Source organism: Trichoderma aggressivum, assembly GCF_033847375.1.
Source record: "Trichoderma aggressivum f. europaeum strain CBS 100526 chromosome Unknown scaffold_050, whole genome shotgun sequence".
NCBI lineage: Eukaryota > Fungi > Ascomycota > Sordariomycetes > Hypocreales > Hypocreaceae > Trichoderma > Trichoderma aggressivum.
Genome location: NW_026946416.1, coordinates 205,204 through 221,853, shown reverse-complemented (window position 1 = coordinate 221,853; position 16,650 = coordinate 205,204). Strand labels below are relative to the sequence as shown.

Here is a 16,650-nt window from a genome sequence, read left to right as displayed (position 1 = left end):
CAACCTTACACAAGTCCAAAACAATTAAGAAAAAAAAAGGAAGAAGCTTAAGCAGCCGCTTGAACATGACTACTCTTTGCCGCCATGTCTGCAGCCAGAGCAGCAAGGGAGGCAGATTGCAAGATATTGAAGATGGAGACGTCAGCGCCAGCTTGAAGGACCAGCATATTACGCAACTCGACTGCGATGAGCGAGTCAACGCCATAGCCGGCGGGTTTCTTGCCGAGGTCGATTTCTGCCACGTCAATCATGAATATGCTCGCCAATTTGTCGGCGATGGCGGCGCCGATGATACGAGCAGCCTCATCTCGCGAGCTGGCCTCGGCTAGCTGTGAAGCGAGTGAAAGCTTGCCACCAGCTGTACCGTCCGGCGCCGCACGCGATACCTTATTCCGGGGCTTCAGGTTCACGTAGCGAGCATCTCGTCCAAGCTGTGAGCCACCGTGAGCATCCCATTGCGGCCCTGGCCCGGCGTTGAGGCCGACAATGATCTGGCGCCGGCCACCGAGCGGCCGTGCCACGGCGGCTTCAAGCGCTCGAAGTACAGTGTTATCGTCCAGCATGACATAGTCTCCAGACTTGCGCAGACGCTCAGCCACCTTGGCGGTTTCAGCAACGTAGCCAACATCGGCAATTGGGCCCAGGTCGATGGAGATGCCCGGCAGCCCCTTGGACTGTCTCCAGTTCGCCATGGCGTCCTCATACGAGCCACCAGCGGCATAGTTGGTCTGCGATGCGATGCCCAGAACGCCTGAGACAGACGAAAGCATGACGAAGAAGTCCAGAGTGTTTGGTGCCGCGAATTCGGTGTGCAGATTCCAGGTGCCGTCGACTTTGGGCCGCAAGCCGCCATGCCAGTCGGCCAGCGTCATCTGCTCAAAGATGGCATCGCGCAACAACATGGCGCCCTGGACAACGCCGCGCACAGGCGGGAGTCCGTCATCTACACAGGCACGTAGAGCTTTCACCAGGTCGCTGGCTAGCGATATGTCGCAGCTTACAGGCTTGACGCGGCAACCGGCAGACTCGCGCAGCTCCCGGACGAACAGTGCTCCATTGGTGTCCTTGTTGTCTGGCAAATCGAGACTGCCAGCACTGCGTGACAGCAGAATCAGGTTCTTGGCGCCGTGAGACACCAGCCAGTGAGCGATTGAGCGGCCGATGCCACCGATGCCACCAACGACAAGGTACGAGGCATCAGGCCGGAGCCGGAGCCGGAGCCGGCCGGTGGCGTGTTTCGGTCGTGGTATTACCGGAGCTTGTTCGTCCGGCCCGGCCGAGAGGACGACCTTGCCGGTATGTGCGCCGGTTTCTATAAATCTGAATGCCTCCTGGACGTCAGGCAGAGAATAGGTCGTTACGGGATAGACTGGCGTCAGGGCCTGTTCCTGGATGAGTTTGGCAACCTCGGAAAGCACACGGTGAACGTCGGCGCGGCGCCGTTGCACCAGAGTTGGAATGTCCAGTGCCGTCATTGAGATGCCGCGTGAGAAAGACGCCAATGCGAGCAGGCCGTTGGCTTCAATATCACGCTTGCCGATCTCAACCAGGTGGCCGAGAGGCGCGAGGGCATCGAGGCTGGCCTGCAGTAAGACGCCGGGCAGCGTGTTGAGCACGACGTCAACACCACGCCTGCCTGTGGCGGCCAGGACAGCCGGACCAAATGAGACGTCACGGCTGCTAAAGATTCGCTGAGCAGGGATTCCGTACTTCTTACTGACGAGCTCACGCTTCTCAGGTGTTCCGGCAGTGGCATAGATGTCCGTGACACCGAGATGCTTCGCCAGCATAATGGCGGCCTGTCCAATGGCTCCAGATGCAGCGTGAATAAGGACAGACTGTCCTGGTGCAAGACGTGCAGCATCGATGAGACCAGCATACGCGATTGTGAAAGCCAATGGCACAGATGCGGCCTCTTCGAAGCTGGTAATGCTGCTGGGTACCTTGACGATACCGCCGTTCCAGGGGACCGAGATGTTGCTGCGGAGAGAAGCGCTGCCGCTTCCAGGCAAGAGGGCCATGATACGGTCGCCGACATTGAAGCCGCCTTTTGTTTGAGCTTCGTCGCCAACACGGGAGACTACGCCGGCGCACTCAAGACCCATGGAGCGATCTTTCAATTGATCCAAGGCAGCCATAACATCACGCGAACTGAGGCCAAAGGCCCGCGGCGTGATCTCAACGGCTTCAGGGGTAGGACTCTCATCTGTGTCATCATCGTCTTCATCATCCACAAACGCTAACGTATCCAGGTGTCCCGGGATACCGACCTCCAGCCGCAATGGCCGGTTCTGCTGAAATAGGGGTTCCAAGGGGATGCCAGCAGCAGCAGCATCGAGATCACCCCAAGTTGCTGTGAGCGGGCCGGTGACCAAATCATTGTACTCCTCGTCCTTGTAGACACGCGGGATCAGCAATACGCCGTTGCGTTGAGCATATTCAAACTCAGCTGAGCCAGTCTCAGTAGCCAAAATGTCTTGTATTTGGCCAAAACCCTCTTGGAGAACTTGAACAATGGTGGACACAATATTCTCAGTGTTCTTTTCGGCGCGAGGATCCAGGTCTAGATAGAGGTAGCGCCGGCCGACGTACTCGTTGCGGAGAACTCGCAAGAAGCCTTGGGCAAGTGCTTGCTCGGGACGCTCGCTCTCGACGGCGCCACCAGTCGTGATCCAGAGAAGGCCGCCGCACTTGGTGACCATAGCACGAAGGCCCTCAATGCGTATGGCGTCGAGGTCGGTCAGCAGGGTAGGCTCGTCGATGTCACCGACAAAAACGCAGACCTTGGACTCATATGCTCCAGCGGTGCTCTCTTCCAGCACGAGATGACTCACGGTGGTTTTTGTCAATTCATGTATACGTTGTGATAGTGAATCAACCAGGCCGGCTGGCGCAGGCGTCTTATTGCCAGTTACTATGGCAAAGCCTCCAGGGTTGCTGGCACGTCTCAGATCCGGCCTCTGGTGCTCGACGATTGGCCGCGTGGATAGGATGGTGGTTGTGGTATCATCGATGGCAATGTCAGTACCGCTAAAGCCAGATTCGCGAAGCACGCTATCCCATGATATTGAAACGGGTGAGACTGGAGTAGGCAGCAGGCCAAGGATGAAAGATAAGTCCACCTGACTCTGGTCTCGAGTCGTCTCTGCTAACAGCAGCTTGCCTCCGGGCTTCAACAGGCTTCGAATATGGGCCAAAGTTCCAGCCACATCTTCAGCCAAATGCAAAGACTGGTAGCATACAACGATATCATAGCTTTCGGGTATAAAGCTCTGCTTGGACGGGTCCCGGTTGATGTCGAGCACGCTGAACTCCAAAAAGTCAGCCCAGTCGGCCAATTCGGCTTGGGTATCTTCCAAAATATCTGTTGAGGGCTCGGCGATATGCCAGCCGGCTATTACAGAGGTTTTAGGAGTACCAATAGCTTCGAGAATACGCCGAGTGGCAGCAGCCCCAGTGCCGGCGCCGATTTGCAGAACACGGGCAGCTGGATTCTTGTGGGCAACCTTACGAACCAGCGTCGACAGGCGTGTAAGTGACGGTGCCAGACGCACGGAATGGGCATAATACCTGTACAGCAGCCCATCTTTCGCCATTGCCACCGTCGGGTTGCTCTCACCATGAAGGATGGACTTGATCATGGGGCCGAGACGGCTGATCAACTCGCCATCAACACCCTGCGAGGCCACGACGGCAAAGTGTTTTTGGCGCTCTTCCAGACTATCCACCAGCCATTTCCGGCTGTCAGCTTGTGTGACTAGTTGTGAAAGCCAGGCATAGTACTTGACGAGGTGCGGCTGCTGGTCTTTCAGCTGATCCACGTCGTCGGCAGTGACCGACTTGAGAGTCTCATCTGCATAATAGACAACGGCACGAGAAAGACTGGAAACAACAGCCGCGGACACATCTGCCTCATTAGCCAGCTCTTCCTTGATCTGAGCCAGTGCCACTGGCTGTTGCAGAGATAAATCGGCTGCCCACTCAACCTTGCTGCAAACATCTTGCTCCCAGTCGTTGGCCTGAGTGCCGTTGGCTGCGCCCTGGCGTGCCATGGCTCCGCTGCCACGACCGAGAGAGGAGCAGGCGAGTCCCTGGATCTCGAGCACCGTCACGCCGGTCTGACCATCGACAACGATCACGTCGGCACGGCCACCTTGCGGGTTGTCGTGCGAAAGCGACGTGTCGCAGCGCAATGTGTGGCCATCTTCACGGCTGATGCGGCTTGACACCCACATGGCTTCGATCGACCGTGGCAGCCTGGGGTCCTCGACCTGCGCTCCCACGCCCGGCAGTGCTGAGAAGAACGATACCACGACGGCGTCCAGCGTGATGGGGTGCAATACACTCTCTCGCGCGGCCGCTACCGGGTCAGTGTCGGCCGCCGACTCATACCGAACTGTGACATCTGTTATTGATCGCGGCTCACGGCCATCTTGTACGATCTTTGTAGTGTTTTGGAATAAGGGGCCGTGATACACGCCGCGCGCTCGTAGATGGGCAAACATATCTCGTGGGTCCTTGTGGCGCGTATAAGCCGATAGGGGACGGAGACCTCCCGAGGTTTGATTGCCATCTTCCTCATCTCCATCTTTGGATTGCAGCTCGACGGTAACCAGGCCCTGAGCATGCAGCGTCCACTGGTTCTCGGGCGTGACCGTCGACACCTCGAAGCGCCGCCAGCCCCGGAGGCCGAGCTCCCTCTCCGGCACGGGCCTCAGCTTGGTTAGGATCTCGACGACTTCAGCGCTGTCCGGGATCACAAGGGCTGACATGAAGTCGACATCACGCAGGCGGAAGCCCGAAATGTTGTCCTGATGGCCCTCGGCTTTGGCCAACTGGTTGGCGGCCTCAATGGCCAGACAGACGTAGCCGGAGCCCGGATATACGATGCTGCCCTAAACCATATGATCGCGGACCCAAGGCACTTCGGAAACACGCACTAAGCGGCGCCAGATGGCCGTGCCCGGGTCAGTTCCCGGGACTAGCATGCCCAGCAGATCATGTGGTGGCTGGCTGCGCGTCCGGATGGCATAGTTGACGCGAGCCTCTTGCCAGTGGCGCATTGAGTGATTCCAAGGATAGGTGGGCAGGTCTGCAAGCACGCGAGGCAAGTCGGCATCATAGAGGTGCCAGCGGTCAGATGACGATGGCTTCGGGAAGTTGATCTCGCTCATGACAACCGGCAGACCCTCCCGTAGCAGGTTGATGGCCGCTGTACGCATAGTATCGCCAGCATGCTCGTTGCGCACCAGAGCGCCCCAGTAGGGCAACTCGATGCCATCAAACTCGACAAGTGCCATGATCTCTCGAATGGGTCCTCCCAGAGCCGTGTGCGGACCAACCTCGAGCACCACGTCGATGTTGCGGCCGCTGGCATCTTCAGTGTCGCCAAGCACCATGTCTGTGAAGGCGTCAACGAACAGCACCGGCTGAACCAGACTGCCAACCCAGTGGTCGGGGTCGGCGATCTCCTTGGCGTCTGTGATGCGGCCGCCGGTGACGGCTGAAGAAAAGATAACCTTGAGCTCACCGTCTTCCTCCTCCTCTTCTGTCTCTGTTTCCAGCGTCTTTGTAACCGTCCGCGCCATCTCCTTGCATAGAAGCTCATGGTAAGCGTCTGCCAAAGGGTCCATGTGGTGAGAGTGATATGCTTGCTCGACTTTGAGCTTGCGCGCAAACACACCCTCCTCTTTGCATAGAGCCTCGACGGCCGCTACGGCGTCATTATCACCCGAGACGGTGACGCTCTGCGGGCTGTTGACGCAGGCGATCACGACTTTGCCTACATCGGCAACTCTATCGAGATATTCCCGCGCATCGTCCGCGCCGAGGCCGACGGCCGCCATGCCTCCTTTTGGCGCTCCAGGCACGCGGCTCGACTCATCAGCCGCCAGAACGGCACGATAGTAGGCCGTTGCTATAGCTTGGCGATGGGTCAACGCCCCAACCGCATAGGCTGCCGCGATCTCACCGGACGAGTGGCTAGTGACCGCTGCGGGCTTGATGCCCCAAGACTTGAGGAGGCGAACCAGCGCGATCTGCACCGCCACGCACACGGGGATGCTAACAGATGTCGCGTGTACTCTCGTTGTCTTGGGATCACGCTGTAGTTCCTCCAGCAGCGACCAGGAGGCTCCCAGGTCATGTAGGTGAGTTTCGGCCTCGTCGATGGACTGTCGAAACACTGGATATTCTTCGAGCAACTCACGCCCCATGGCGTTCCATTGCGCTCCCTGACCGGTAAATACCATGCCAATACGTGTCTGGCTAGTAGGTGTGCGGCTAGGCTTGAATCTCGGCGAGTCAAAGGCTTCGATGACAGCGTCCAGGGGGTGGCTGTCTAAGCCTGTGTCTCCGTTGACTTCCAAACGGACCTGATGAGCTGCCACCCACGGGAAAGGGGTACGGCGCTCCGCCAACGTATAGCTGAGATCGCGTAGTAGCAACTCAGAAGCCTCAAAGTCGAGTGATTTGTGTTTTTCCAGATATGTCTTCATGTCCTCCACCATACGCTGGCAGCCACGCTCGTCACGAGCACTCAAAACCAGCACTTTACTGCCAGCCGTTTTGTGAGTCCCATTCATATAACCATTACCGTTCAAGTGGCTCTTGATGACGCCAATTCCATTGCCGTTCAAATGACGGTTGTTGGTGCCATTTCCGTTTACATGGCCATTGCCATTCAGACTCCCATTGGTTGGGAGAGATAGAATCGGCGTCGAGGTCCACGGCTCGGCACTCTCCATGATAACATGCGCATTGCTACCGCCATATCCAAAGTTATTGACTGACAAACGCTTCGGACCCCCGATGAGGCTCTCAGGCCATGGCTCCAATGCCGTTACCACCTTGAGACGCCACTCGTCTAGCTTGAGCTTCGGATTGGGTGTTTCGTAGTTGACGCTGGGTGGGATCAGCCCCCTCTCGAGACATAAGACTCCCTTAATCACGGCTGCAAGACCCGAAGCCGCTTCAGTGTGGCCCACGTTTGTTTTGACTGAGCCGATACGAAGGTAATGTGCCTCGTCGCGGCCGCCGGTACCGTCTTCATCGACGCCGCAGAAGACGCCGGCCATAGCCCGCGCCTCAATCGGATCGCCAGCCTGTGTTCCTGTACCGTGGGCCTCAAAATACTGCGTGCCACGCGGATCAAGACCGGCTCGCCGGTAGCATTCACGCATGAGCGTCTCCTGGGCGGCTCCCGAGGGCGTCGTGATGGTCTCTGTTTTGCCATCCTGGTTGAGGGCCGTCTCACGGATGACGGCGCGGATCGGATCATTGGCGGCCAGCGCATCTGACAGTCGCTTGATCAAAATGGTCGCGACTCCTTCACCACGCCCGTAGCCGTTGGCTCGTTTGTCGAACGCGTATGATTTGCCATCCGGCGACAGCATGCCGAGCGAGCCAATGGCTTTAAACTGATCTGGACCAAGTATCAAGTTGACACCGGTGACCACAGACATATCGGCCTCTCGGTTACGCAGGCTCTGAACGGCCTGGTGAAGTGCAACCAAGGTGGTTGAGCAACCCGTTTCAAGGGTCATGCTGGCGCCGCGGAAGTCGAAGAAATGTGAAATGCGGTTCGATGACATCGGATTCCAAGTGCCCACCAACATGAACCGCGGTAATCGGTCCTCGTCACGCACTAGGGCCTCGTGATAGTCGTGCGTAAACACTCCAGCAAAGACGGACGTCTGCGATCCAGCCACCTGCTCCATCGTGAGGCCAGCTAACTCGGGTTTGCGGTTAGCAGAAAGACTCCACAGAGTAAGGAATCCATGGAAGAGGTGAGGGGAAGCTACTTACCATTCTCCAATGCCTCGAATGTCGATTCGAGTTGCATCCGGAATTGCGGATCGAGGGCTTGCGCCGTCTCGCCTGAGTAGTTGAAGAACGCGGCATCAAAACATGTTACGTCGTCTTGGATAAAATGCGCTCCTTTGACGTGTGACTGTCTAGTTGTCAGCGCTGAGAGGTTTGCTTCCTTGCTGGCCAAGTTGACTTGCCGTGCTGATCCTCTCGTTGTTGGGGTGGTAAACTCCTTTGAGGTTGAACCGTTCTTCGGGTATCTCACTCCATCCTGTCCTTCCTGAAGCCAAGAGGTCCCACAGCGTCTCTGGGTCGGTGACACCACCGGAAAACTTGCAACTCATACCAATGATGGCAATTGGCTCACTAGCCAACTCACGGTAGTCGTCCATCTTGGTTCAAAGAAGTAAGATGATTTGACCTTGAATACTAACAATGTAGCGGTTCAGTTGCTCTTGAATAGAACTAATAAATATGAGCCAAAGATGGCGACGAGCTAATTGACGTTTGGACTTTTGGATCGGTTGAAATGTGAAGAGATCGTTATCCAAGGCAACACTGAGTTGAATCAAGTGAAGAGCTGCAATATCTAGAGTGTCTGAGTGTCTGGTGGTCCCAGATTCTTCTTAACTAGTTGGTTACTGCTAACAAGGCCGATCCACTCTTATCGCACCAATTTCATAGCAAAGTCTCTCTATGTTAATGCGGAGGGTTTGTCTATTCTGATTTAGAGATAGTCTTCTCACAATACGGACTTTAACTCGAAATCTACGATAAGCGAGGGTCCATTATGGTCACTAAAAGGCCGGTAGAGTTGGCTACCGTTGTCGGGAGAGTCTTTGTCCGAAAAGGCTCTAGCATCGCTCCTGTGTGAGAATTGAAGCGGTGGTCAATTGTTTAACAACAACCTTATCAAAATGCCAACATTCTCAAGGTTACACTAAAGCGGACCTTGCCACGGAGTACGGAGTACGGCTCTATGGTCAATTGGCCAAGGTAGGACATTTGGCTTACTCGTACACAATTATCCCGCCAAAGTCTTCTGTATCTGGGGGAAATCATTTGAGTAATACACAAGATAAAATACCCCTGCTATCAGCTCCTGTCCAGAACGTGGTTACCGCTGGTCTACTACCGTAGGATCTTGCGTCAATGACCAATCACCTGGAGCCTGGCCTTGGATTGATTCCGCAATACATCCTTGTAGGCTACCAGGACTTTATTCAGCTGACAACTTGTCCGGAGTATGGCGGTGCCTTTTAGTGCTCGCATATTCTCTTGGCTCGCCGGACTGTATATGTTCCGCGGACAAATCCGCCATAGGTATGTAATTCATGTCCACTAGTTAGAGTAACGGTTGATTGAGTCCGTTTGGCAAGCCTCGCCGAGAATTCTATTATTCGAGATGTAATCCCGCCTGTAGTACCGACATTTGGATACATAAGAAGTCAATAGGACGCCGACATGTTATCGAGGCCGTTTCTTGGTTCAGACACGCCATCTTGACCTGCATTCCGACCCACACTCTACGCACTTTTAATTGTCCGCAGTTAGACGCCATGCCTGCTACTCGACTGCCCGTCATACTTGCTGGTCCGCCCTTGAGTGACCGGGAGGCCATCGCTGATGCCGTCTACCGCACTACGGCCTCTATTGACCACGCCGACGAAGAGCTTTACTGGTCGGCCGTGACCGATGACATATATGCTGAAGTCGCCGGCACAACAGTCAGCAGCGCGCAAGAATTAAAGACCAAAGTTTGGGACAATGTCATCAAAGTCGACACCATCCACTACCTGAGCAATATTCGCATTAGCATCGATACGCCAACAACAGCCCGTGTGACATTCACGTCCCTCGCTCAGCACTGCCGCCACGGTAAAGGGTTTGAGCCTGGCCCTAACAAGTTCACCACCGGCGCAATCTTCAACTGTGACGCCGTCAAAGTTGGTGATATTTGGAAGATGAAGTCGTGGAAGGCGAACCATGTCTGGGGCGATGGTGACCCGTCCGTCATGGTTGTTTAGAAACGGAAATTGATTGACTTCTGGGTGAAACTGACAATTTCAGCTGTGCACTGCGTGCTGAATGTGGCATCTATTTATCTCATGCATACAGATAGTTTACAGACTCAATTGAACAGACAAAATGACAAAAAAGGCTTCCTTATTATATCCTTGGACTCTTTGTGAAATGCGCTCTGCCTTTTTGTGTGTCTTATCTACTTAGTGAGTATCTAAGGGAAGCTCTTTCTAGAAGTCTACAACAGCGAAGATACAACATCCCGACCATTCTCCAACTCAATCTCTCTCAAAACTGAGAAGAAACGGGAAATGGACAAATGCATTTCAAGAAAGAATCATTAGCGGGTTCTATGAGAGTATAATATTGAGTATACTGTCGAATTCTATAACTGAAAAAAAAACAATTGTCTGTCGATAAGAAAGTACAGGGTAAACTCACGACGGCTTCGAAAAGATAGACGCAAGATACGAGTAAGTCAGGAATTTTGCTGAGATCCACTTACCACAGCTACCAATAATACCCAAAGTACATGTATCGATTCTTCCGTCTCAAGTTCTTACTGTAAGTTCTGGCTGTCCGGGGCTTAGACATAAGGCGACCACGCTGCGTTCAGGCGGAGTTTTGTTGATGCGACATTCAATCAGATCTGCAGAATCGACGACAAGTTTTGTCAGCTTGCGGAAAAGCGTTACATTCAGTATTATTGAACACAGCCAGCTCCACATGGATCCTCTCATCCGATTATCCCTGGCACAATAATACTGGGATGACATCCTGTCTGAACACTCTTACAGTTGCTCTGTCATGGATTCAATACCCCGGAGTTATGTCTTGAAGTGGGCAGAATGTGCGATGAGATGATGGTTAAAGAAATTGGTGGGCTGGTACGACCTGATAGCAATCGGATGCTCTCTACTCCGTGACCCTCCGCACTCTGGTGCTTCAATGGCCGTCTGTCAATATAATGTCCCATGCCGAGGCTGCAGATCCTACCAATTGCTACATTGCCCAAGTCCCGCATATCTTTTTGGTTTCGTCTTTTGTTCTCTTCCAATCATGTTGACCCGTCTCTTAGCTTTGGCGACAGTAGCCCCTGGATTGGTAGTCTATGGGAAAGCCCCCGGGCGTGGTGCTTGTACACTTGAAGAGTTGTACGAACCATGGGTTTCGCCCGCCACTGAAATCGCTTCTTCAACAGAAGCCAACTTTTCCACCGTTATTGGACCACGGTGGTCGGCTTGGGAAGCTCCGCGTTGGTCTGGTGCAATCAAGCCAGCAACGGAGGCAGACCTTCAGAAAATAGTGAGTCGCATTTCCTCGACACTATCGTTATTCAGAAGATCTTATGAGAATCACAGGTCAAAATCTCTGTAGAAAACAATATCCCATTCATTGCTACCAATGGCGGCCATGGCCCGAAAAAAGGCCAAGGCTCATTTACTGGTATCAATGTGAATCTCGCCAGTTTTAATACTGTCAAAATTGATACCACCAACAATTTGGTGACCGTCGGAGCTGGCGTCAAACTATGGGACGTTCAGACAGGATTGTACAATGTGGGCAAAGAAATCCGTAAGCATTGCCTGTCCGTTGTGCGCATCGTATCTAAATGAAACTATTGTGAGAATAAGTTGAAGAAGAAAGATACAGTGACTAAATTGAGATTGATATAGAAACTGGTAATTCGATCTGCCCGGGTGCTATCGGGGTGACCATAGGTGCCGGTGTTGGCATGATGACGGGCATGTACGGCCTCATGATCGACACCCTTAAATCCGTCCGAATGGTGACTGCAAAGGGTCAATTAGTGAAAGCTTCGGCGATGGAAAATAGGGATTTATTCTGGGCTATCCGAGGAGCTGGCGTCAACTTTGGCATCGTCACAGAGGCAACCTACGGAATTCACGACCAGACAAACGAAGGTAACGTAACGGCAGTCACTTTTGTGTACGCTGCGGCCTCTAATCGTACACTCTGGAGGACTATGAAGACATTTGATGGCAATCAGCCGGCCAAACTGTCGTTCCAAACTGTCATCCAGTTCAACCGGGCTTCCAACGCAACGAATATAGTTGTACAGCTCTGGTACTTTGGACCCGTATCAGAGGCGCAGCCATACATTGACAAGTTTGTTGCCGTGGGTCCAGTTGTCCAATCTGTAACGTATCTTCCCCAGACCGACCTGTATTATCAATCCGAGACAGCTGGAGTGTGTGACAGGGGACATATCATCAGTGCTCATAGCTTAGGCTTTAATCAGACAGATGTCGCGAGCTATGAGGCTCACTTTGCTGATATGGCGGCCTTTTACATCTCAAATCCTTCTTTCGCGGGGATATCAGTTTTTCAATATTACAGTAACAAGAAAACTCTCCAGACACCAGCCTCTGAGACCGTCTTTCCGTGGCGAGATATCCAAATTTGGTGGTAAGTACTTCTGACTCGTTAGTTACTCTACTGTACTTGTATGAACCTATGCTAATTCCGCTGCTTTCTATTTCATTTTCCACAGGCTGACGCAAAACCAATACACTGATGCCTCTCTCGGGCCCCAAGTGGATCGATTCATGAGAGGGCAACGCACAAACCTGCAAATCACCAGCGGCTTCCCTACGCCTCATGTCTACTTCAACTATGCCTTTGGAGACGAAGGTGCAGCCGCCTGGTACTCTGCCGCCAATTTGCCAAAACTTCGAAAGCTTAAAGCTATCTGGGATCCCAACTTTGTGTTTGGAAATGGTGCACCTCTTTACTGAAGAAGTGTCGTTGCTCTACCTTGTAGAGAAGCTTTTTTGCAACGCTATGAACTAATTTATCTGTTAAATATTATATACTAGTGATTCAGCAATTAAAATATTGGCAGTTATTTAGAACCATATAGTTTTCCGTAGCTTCATGTTATACCTCCTGTTCATAGCAGCGGCAACAGACTCTGATCTATGTCTTGCTTGCAGACAGAGAGTTGGTGTAAGACGCTAGGTTATAAAGGTCAATGCAGGATACTATGTCTGATAGATAAGCATATGCTTTGGGTTTATTATACCGAAATGAATTGCGTAAATAGAACTTATCATGATGGTTCTTACATTTCTCTTTTTTTTATATGCTGATCTCATTTCGCCGTTGTAGCTTTTATTCTCCTATCGTAATAAGCTATACCTGATGTATCCATACCTGGTTTAGATATAATAAATGGACGAGATGGCTCTTGGATAGAGAAGCTAAAGTAAGTGGTGAGTGTCCAATACTACATCTCTTTAGACTGACACTGAAAAGGAAAATCCTCCACTCTCGTAACATCCTGATTTATCCCATTGCTGTCTTGCTAATGAACTGACTCGTGCTATTCAGCAAATGCCGCAATGCTGGAACGCAATTGGCGCAAAGCAACATCTCTTGCTGTGCCACTTACTTCTGCTTGCGAATTCTTTGACTAAGTGCAACCCACGTGGCTCTATAAAATACGGTTGATCCCGTATCAGTAAAGTTAATTAGTTGCCGAAGGCCGATTATGCTGTCAGAGCGTGCATCCAAAAATATGTAGATGCTCCCTAGACTTAACTCTTGTAATATGCTTCTCAGCAATACTGCTCTTCATGTATGTGCGTCCTCGAACGACCCGCTTCCTACATCCCTGTACTCCATTCCTACACACTTGATAGATGGCAGCTGCTAGTGTTGATGCGTCAGTTGATAGGGTGGCAGGAGGAATACGCCAACGTGGCCCCAGCTCTCTAGTCCATATAGCCACATTAGTAGGGTTAGCTCATTTGTAGCATCACTCAGCAACACCGTCGTAATGACGCTCTTTGCAAAAGTTTTAGACTACAAAATCGACCAGTGAAAACCATATTACAATTCATGTATGGATTTTACTATTTTTTAATCTTGAACTTATTGTCTCGTTTAATAACAAGATCTGGAACACCGTCGTTCCATATATCCTCCTCCACCTCACAAAAAAGGTCACCGACTTGAAGCTCAAGGCACTCATGGGCCTTCATCAGCCACCATCATATAACTTCGCTTCCATTACAATCTAGGCCTTCCGAGTTCCGAACTTCATCACGAAACGACCATGAGCAATTACAATTTACGCTGAACAAAATCCCAAAGCTCCGGAACGCATTTCCGGCTGACTGGACAATGTGGTACTAGCCCGGCTCTTCGATCTAGCTAATAAGTGTGGGGTGAAAATGCGGAGAGATCGGGACGCCTCCGGGGGAGAATCCGGGGAGAGTTTTATTCTCGTCATGAATTCAAGCTGACAGGCGTGGGGTAAACGCTCTGAGAGGACGCCTCTCGGAGGAGAATCCGGGGGAGTCCGGGGAGAGTTTTGTTGGCGGCTCCATCATGCTAGATTTCAAGCTAATAGCATTCATATCGGCTATTGTAGTGAATAGTGCCAATAGTGTGTAGCCGTATAGCTCCCCGAGAAGAAAAGGAGATACCTCTCTAAAGCAAACATCGTGGCTATAAAAGAATCACGGTGTTCTCAATGGGTTGCATGACATCCCGCAAGTGAAGCTGCAAAGTTAGTGATAGGATGCTTCGATAAAGCAATTGTAACAAGATAAGATGTACTGCCATCAGTCAATAACTTTGTGCTCTTTGGCCCTCTTTTGCTTGGCCAGCTTGTCTCCTACCAGTGCTTCAGCTGTCCCTCATCACAACGCACCCTCGGCTCATACCGTTAATGGAACTTACACTGGTCTCAATCTCGAAACTTTCAATCAGGAGGCCTTTTATGGTATCCCTTTTGCGACGCCTCCGCTTGGAGACCTGAGACTCCGTTATCCCCTACCGTACAATCAGTCATGGAAAGGGTCTCGTAATGCGACTGTGCGGTCTGATTCGTGCCCTGGGTTCGACAAGCCATTCGCTCAAGGCTTCGCCGACGGCTTAACCATGGGCGAGGATTGTCTAACTCTTGACATTGTGAGACCCGCCAATGTTAAATCTGGAGACAATCTCCCCGTTTTCTTCTGGATATATGGTGGTGGCTTCAAAGCCGGGGGATCTGCTGACCGGCGCTATAACACGTCCTTTATGGTGCGCAACTCAATGGATATGAAGAAGCCCATCATCGCCGTCGTTCCCAACTACCGCACATCAGCGTTTGGTTTGTTGGCCTCCAAAGAGGTCGCGGCAGCGGGAGTTGGTAATATTGCTCTCTTTGACCAGCGGCTGGCGATGGAATGGGTGTCTGAGAATATCCGCGCGTTCGGCGGTGACCCCAACAAGGTCACAATTGCTGGTGAGAGCGCAGGAGGCTCCTCGGCTGGTTACCAGCTGGTGGCATTCAAGGGGAAGAACAACGGCCTATTCAGAAGTGCCATTCTGGAGAGTTCGAGCTTGCTCGGTGCTTCTAGTGAGTGTTGTCTTTGATGGCTGAAGTCAATATGACTATCATTGATGTTTTGCTAACTGCTCATAATAGTGAATACGGTTGAGACGTTGAATGTCACCTACCAAGGATGGTATGATAATATCACCACAACGGTCGGCTGTAACACTGCCGCAGACTCCCTGGCCTGTCTCCGCACCGTTCCTTACGCGAAGCTTTTCAGTGCTGTGAATGGCTTCCAGTTTAAACCGTATATAGACGGCAAATTCATATCTCAGCCTCCATCCGTCTCAATAGCAAAGGGCGAGATCGCCGACGTCGCCCTCATCATGGGGTCTAACACAGACGAGGGTACAGCTGAGTTTTTTACGCCCCGGGGAACCCTCAACAACGACAGTGACATTTCATCTCTTGTCGCACATCTTGGCGGTGGTCTCAACGACACGGTTGTCGCCAACATCCTCCGCCTCTATCCTGACGACCCCATCCAAGGCTGTCCCTTTGGCACTGGGCCCGAGAGATTCGCAGACCAAGGCTTCCAGTACAAACGTGGCGCCGCCATTACTGGTGATGTAAATATCCACGCTGGTCGCCGTGCCTACGCTATCGACCATTCGCAGCATAGCAAGCACCCAATTTTTACGTACCGCTTCGACCAGGCGCCGTGGGATATGGAAGAGGTCGATGACACTACGACTGCACCAGTATATGTCACGCATTACACTGAGATTGTCCACGTTTTTGATAATCCGGATAAAAATGTCAACTGGATTGGGCCGTATCCAATCATCTCAGAGCTAGCCAGTTTCGTGTCTCGGTCTTGGATATCATTCATCCACGATCAGAACCCAAACAACCACGGTCTTCAGGGAAAGCCAGTGTGGCCCAAATTTGACACTTCTAATCCGCAGAATATTGTTTTCAGAGCAGGTGCCAGCTGGGTGGAGAAAGACGATTATCGGAAACCACAGCTGGCATACTGGAGCAAACTTTGGTCAGAGCTGATGACATAGTCGTATAATGTGGTAGACACCAGTAGGTTTTACCAATTTCGTCTCTGCCAAATAGCTCTGGAGTTGTCAAGGAGAATGAAGAGAGCTGTTCATAGGAAATCATATTTCAATGTCTGCTACTGTTTTTCACCAAACATTACTTTCTGGTGTAACATATCGAATCCGTCTCAATTGACGATCCTTTGCATTACGTGATTATGGGTCATGTCACTATTAAAAGAGGTAGTAATATGGAATGGCGGTCATAGGGCAATGCCTACAGGATATATTCTTTGTCAGCGGCATTATCCATAATAGCAATGTTAGTTGCAATGATGCCATTATTGAAGAAACTCGACAAGGTTGCCGTCTACGGGGAATAATTGGCGTTTAAGCGTTTATTAGCTTCTTCTTAAATATCACTTGTTGTTACGAACCGAGGACCCCGGTAAGTCTGGTAGATCCGGTCGGATTATT

General features: G+C 51.9%; 4 protein-coding genes across 4 annotated transcripts; 3 read left to right on the top strand and 1 right to left on the bottom strand.

Moving 5' to 3' along the window:
• Positions 1-47: 47 nt before the first annotated feature.
• Positions 48-8,201, bottom strand: Triagg1_9251 (uncharacterized protein; the record flags this gene model as incomplete). The annotated part of the gene is made up of 4 exons (XM_062904188.1): positions 48-4,895; positions 4,941-7,729; positions 7,807-8,010; positions 8,075-8,201. The coding sequence occupies 4 exons, from the start codon at positions 8,199-8,201 to the stop codon at positions 48-50; spliced, it is 7,968 nt and encodes a 2,655-aa protein (XP_062751860.1).
• A 1,167-nt stretch (positions 8,202-9,368) lies between these two features.
• Triagg1_9250 (uncharacterized protein) lies at positions 9,369-9,836 on the top strand (the record flags this gene model as incomplete). The annotated part of the gene is made up of 1 exon (XM_062904187.1): positions 9,369-9,836. One exon carries the CDS (start codon positions 9,369-9,371, stop codon positions 9,834-9,836), a length of 468 nt encoding a protein of 155 aa, XP_062751859.1.
• Positions 9,837-10,890: 1,054 nt separating this feature from the next.
• Triagg1_9249 (CAZyme family AA7) lies at positions 10,891-12,590 on the top strand (the record flags this gene model as incomplete). Its single annotated transcript, XM_062904186.1, has 4 exons — positions 10,891-11,136; positions 11,193-11,406; positions 11,508-12,261; positions 12,347-12,590. The coding sequence occupies 4 exons, from the start codon at positions 10,891-10,893 to the stop codon at positions 12,588-12,590; spliced, it is 1,458 nt and encodes a 485-aa protein (XP_062751858.1).
• A 1,822-nt stretch (positions 12,591-14,412) lies between these two features.
• On the top strand, positions 14,413-16,194 carry Triagg1_9248 (uncharacterized protein; the record flags this gene model as incomplete). The annotated part of the gene is made up of 2 exons (XM_062904185.1): positions 14,413-15,205; positions 15,275-16,194. 2 exons carry the CDS (start codon positions 14,413-14,415, stop codon positions 16,192-16,194), a joined length of 1,713 nt encoding a protein of 570 aa, XP_062751857.1.
• Positions 16,195-16,650: the final 456 nt, after the last annotated feature.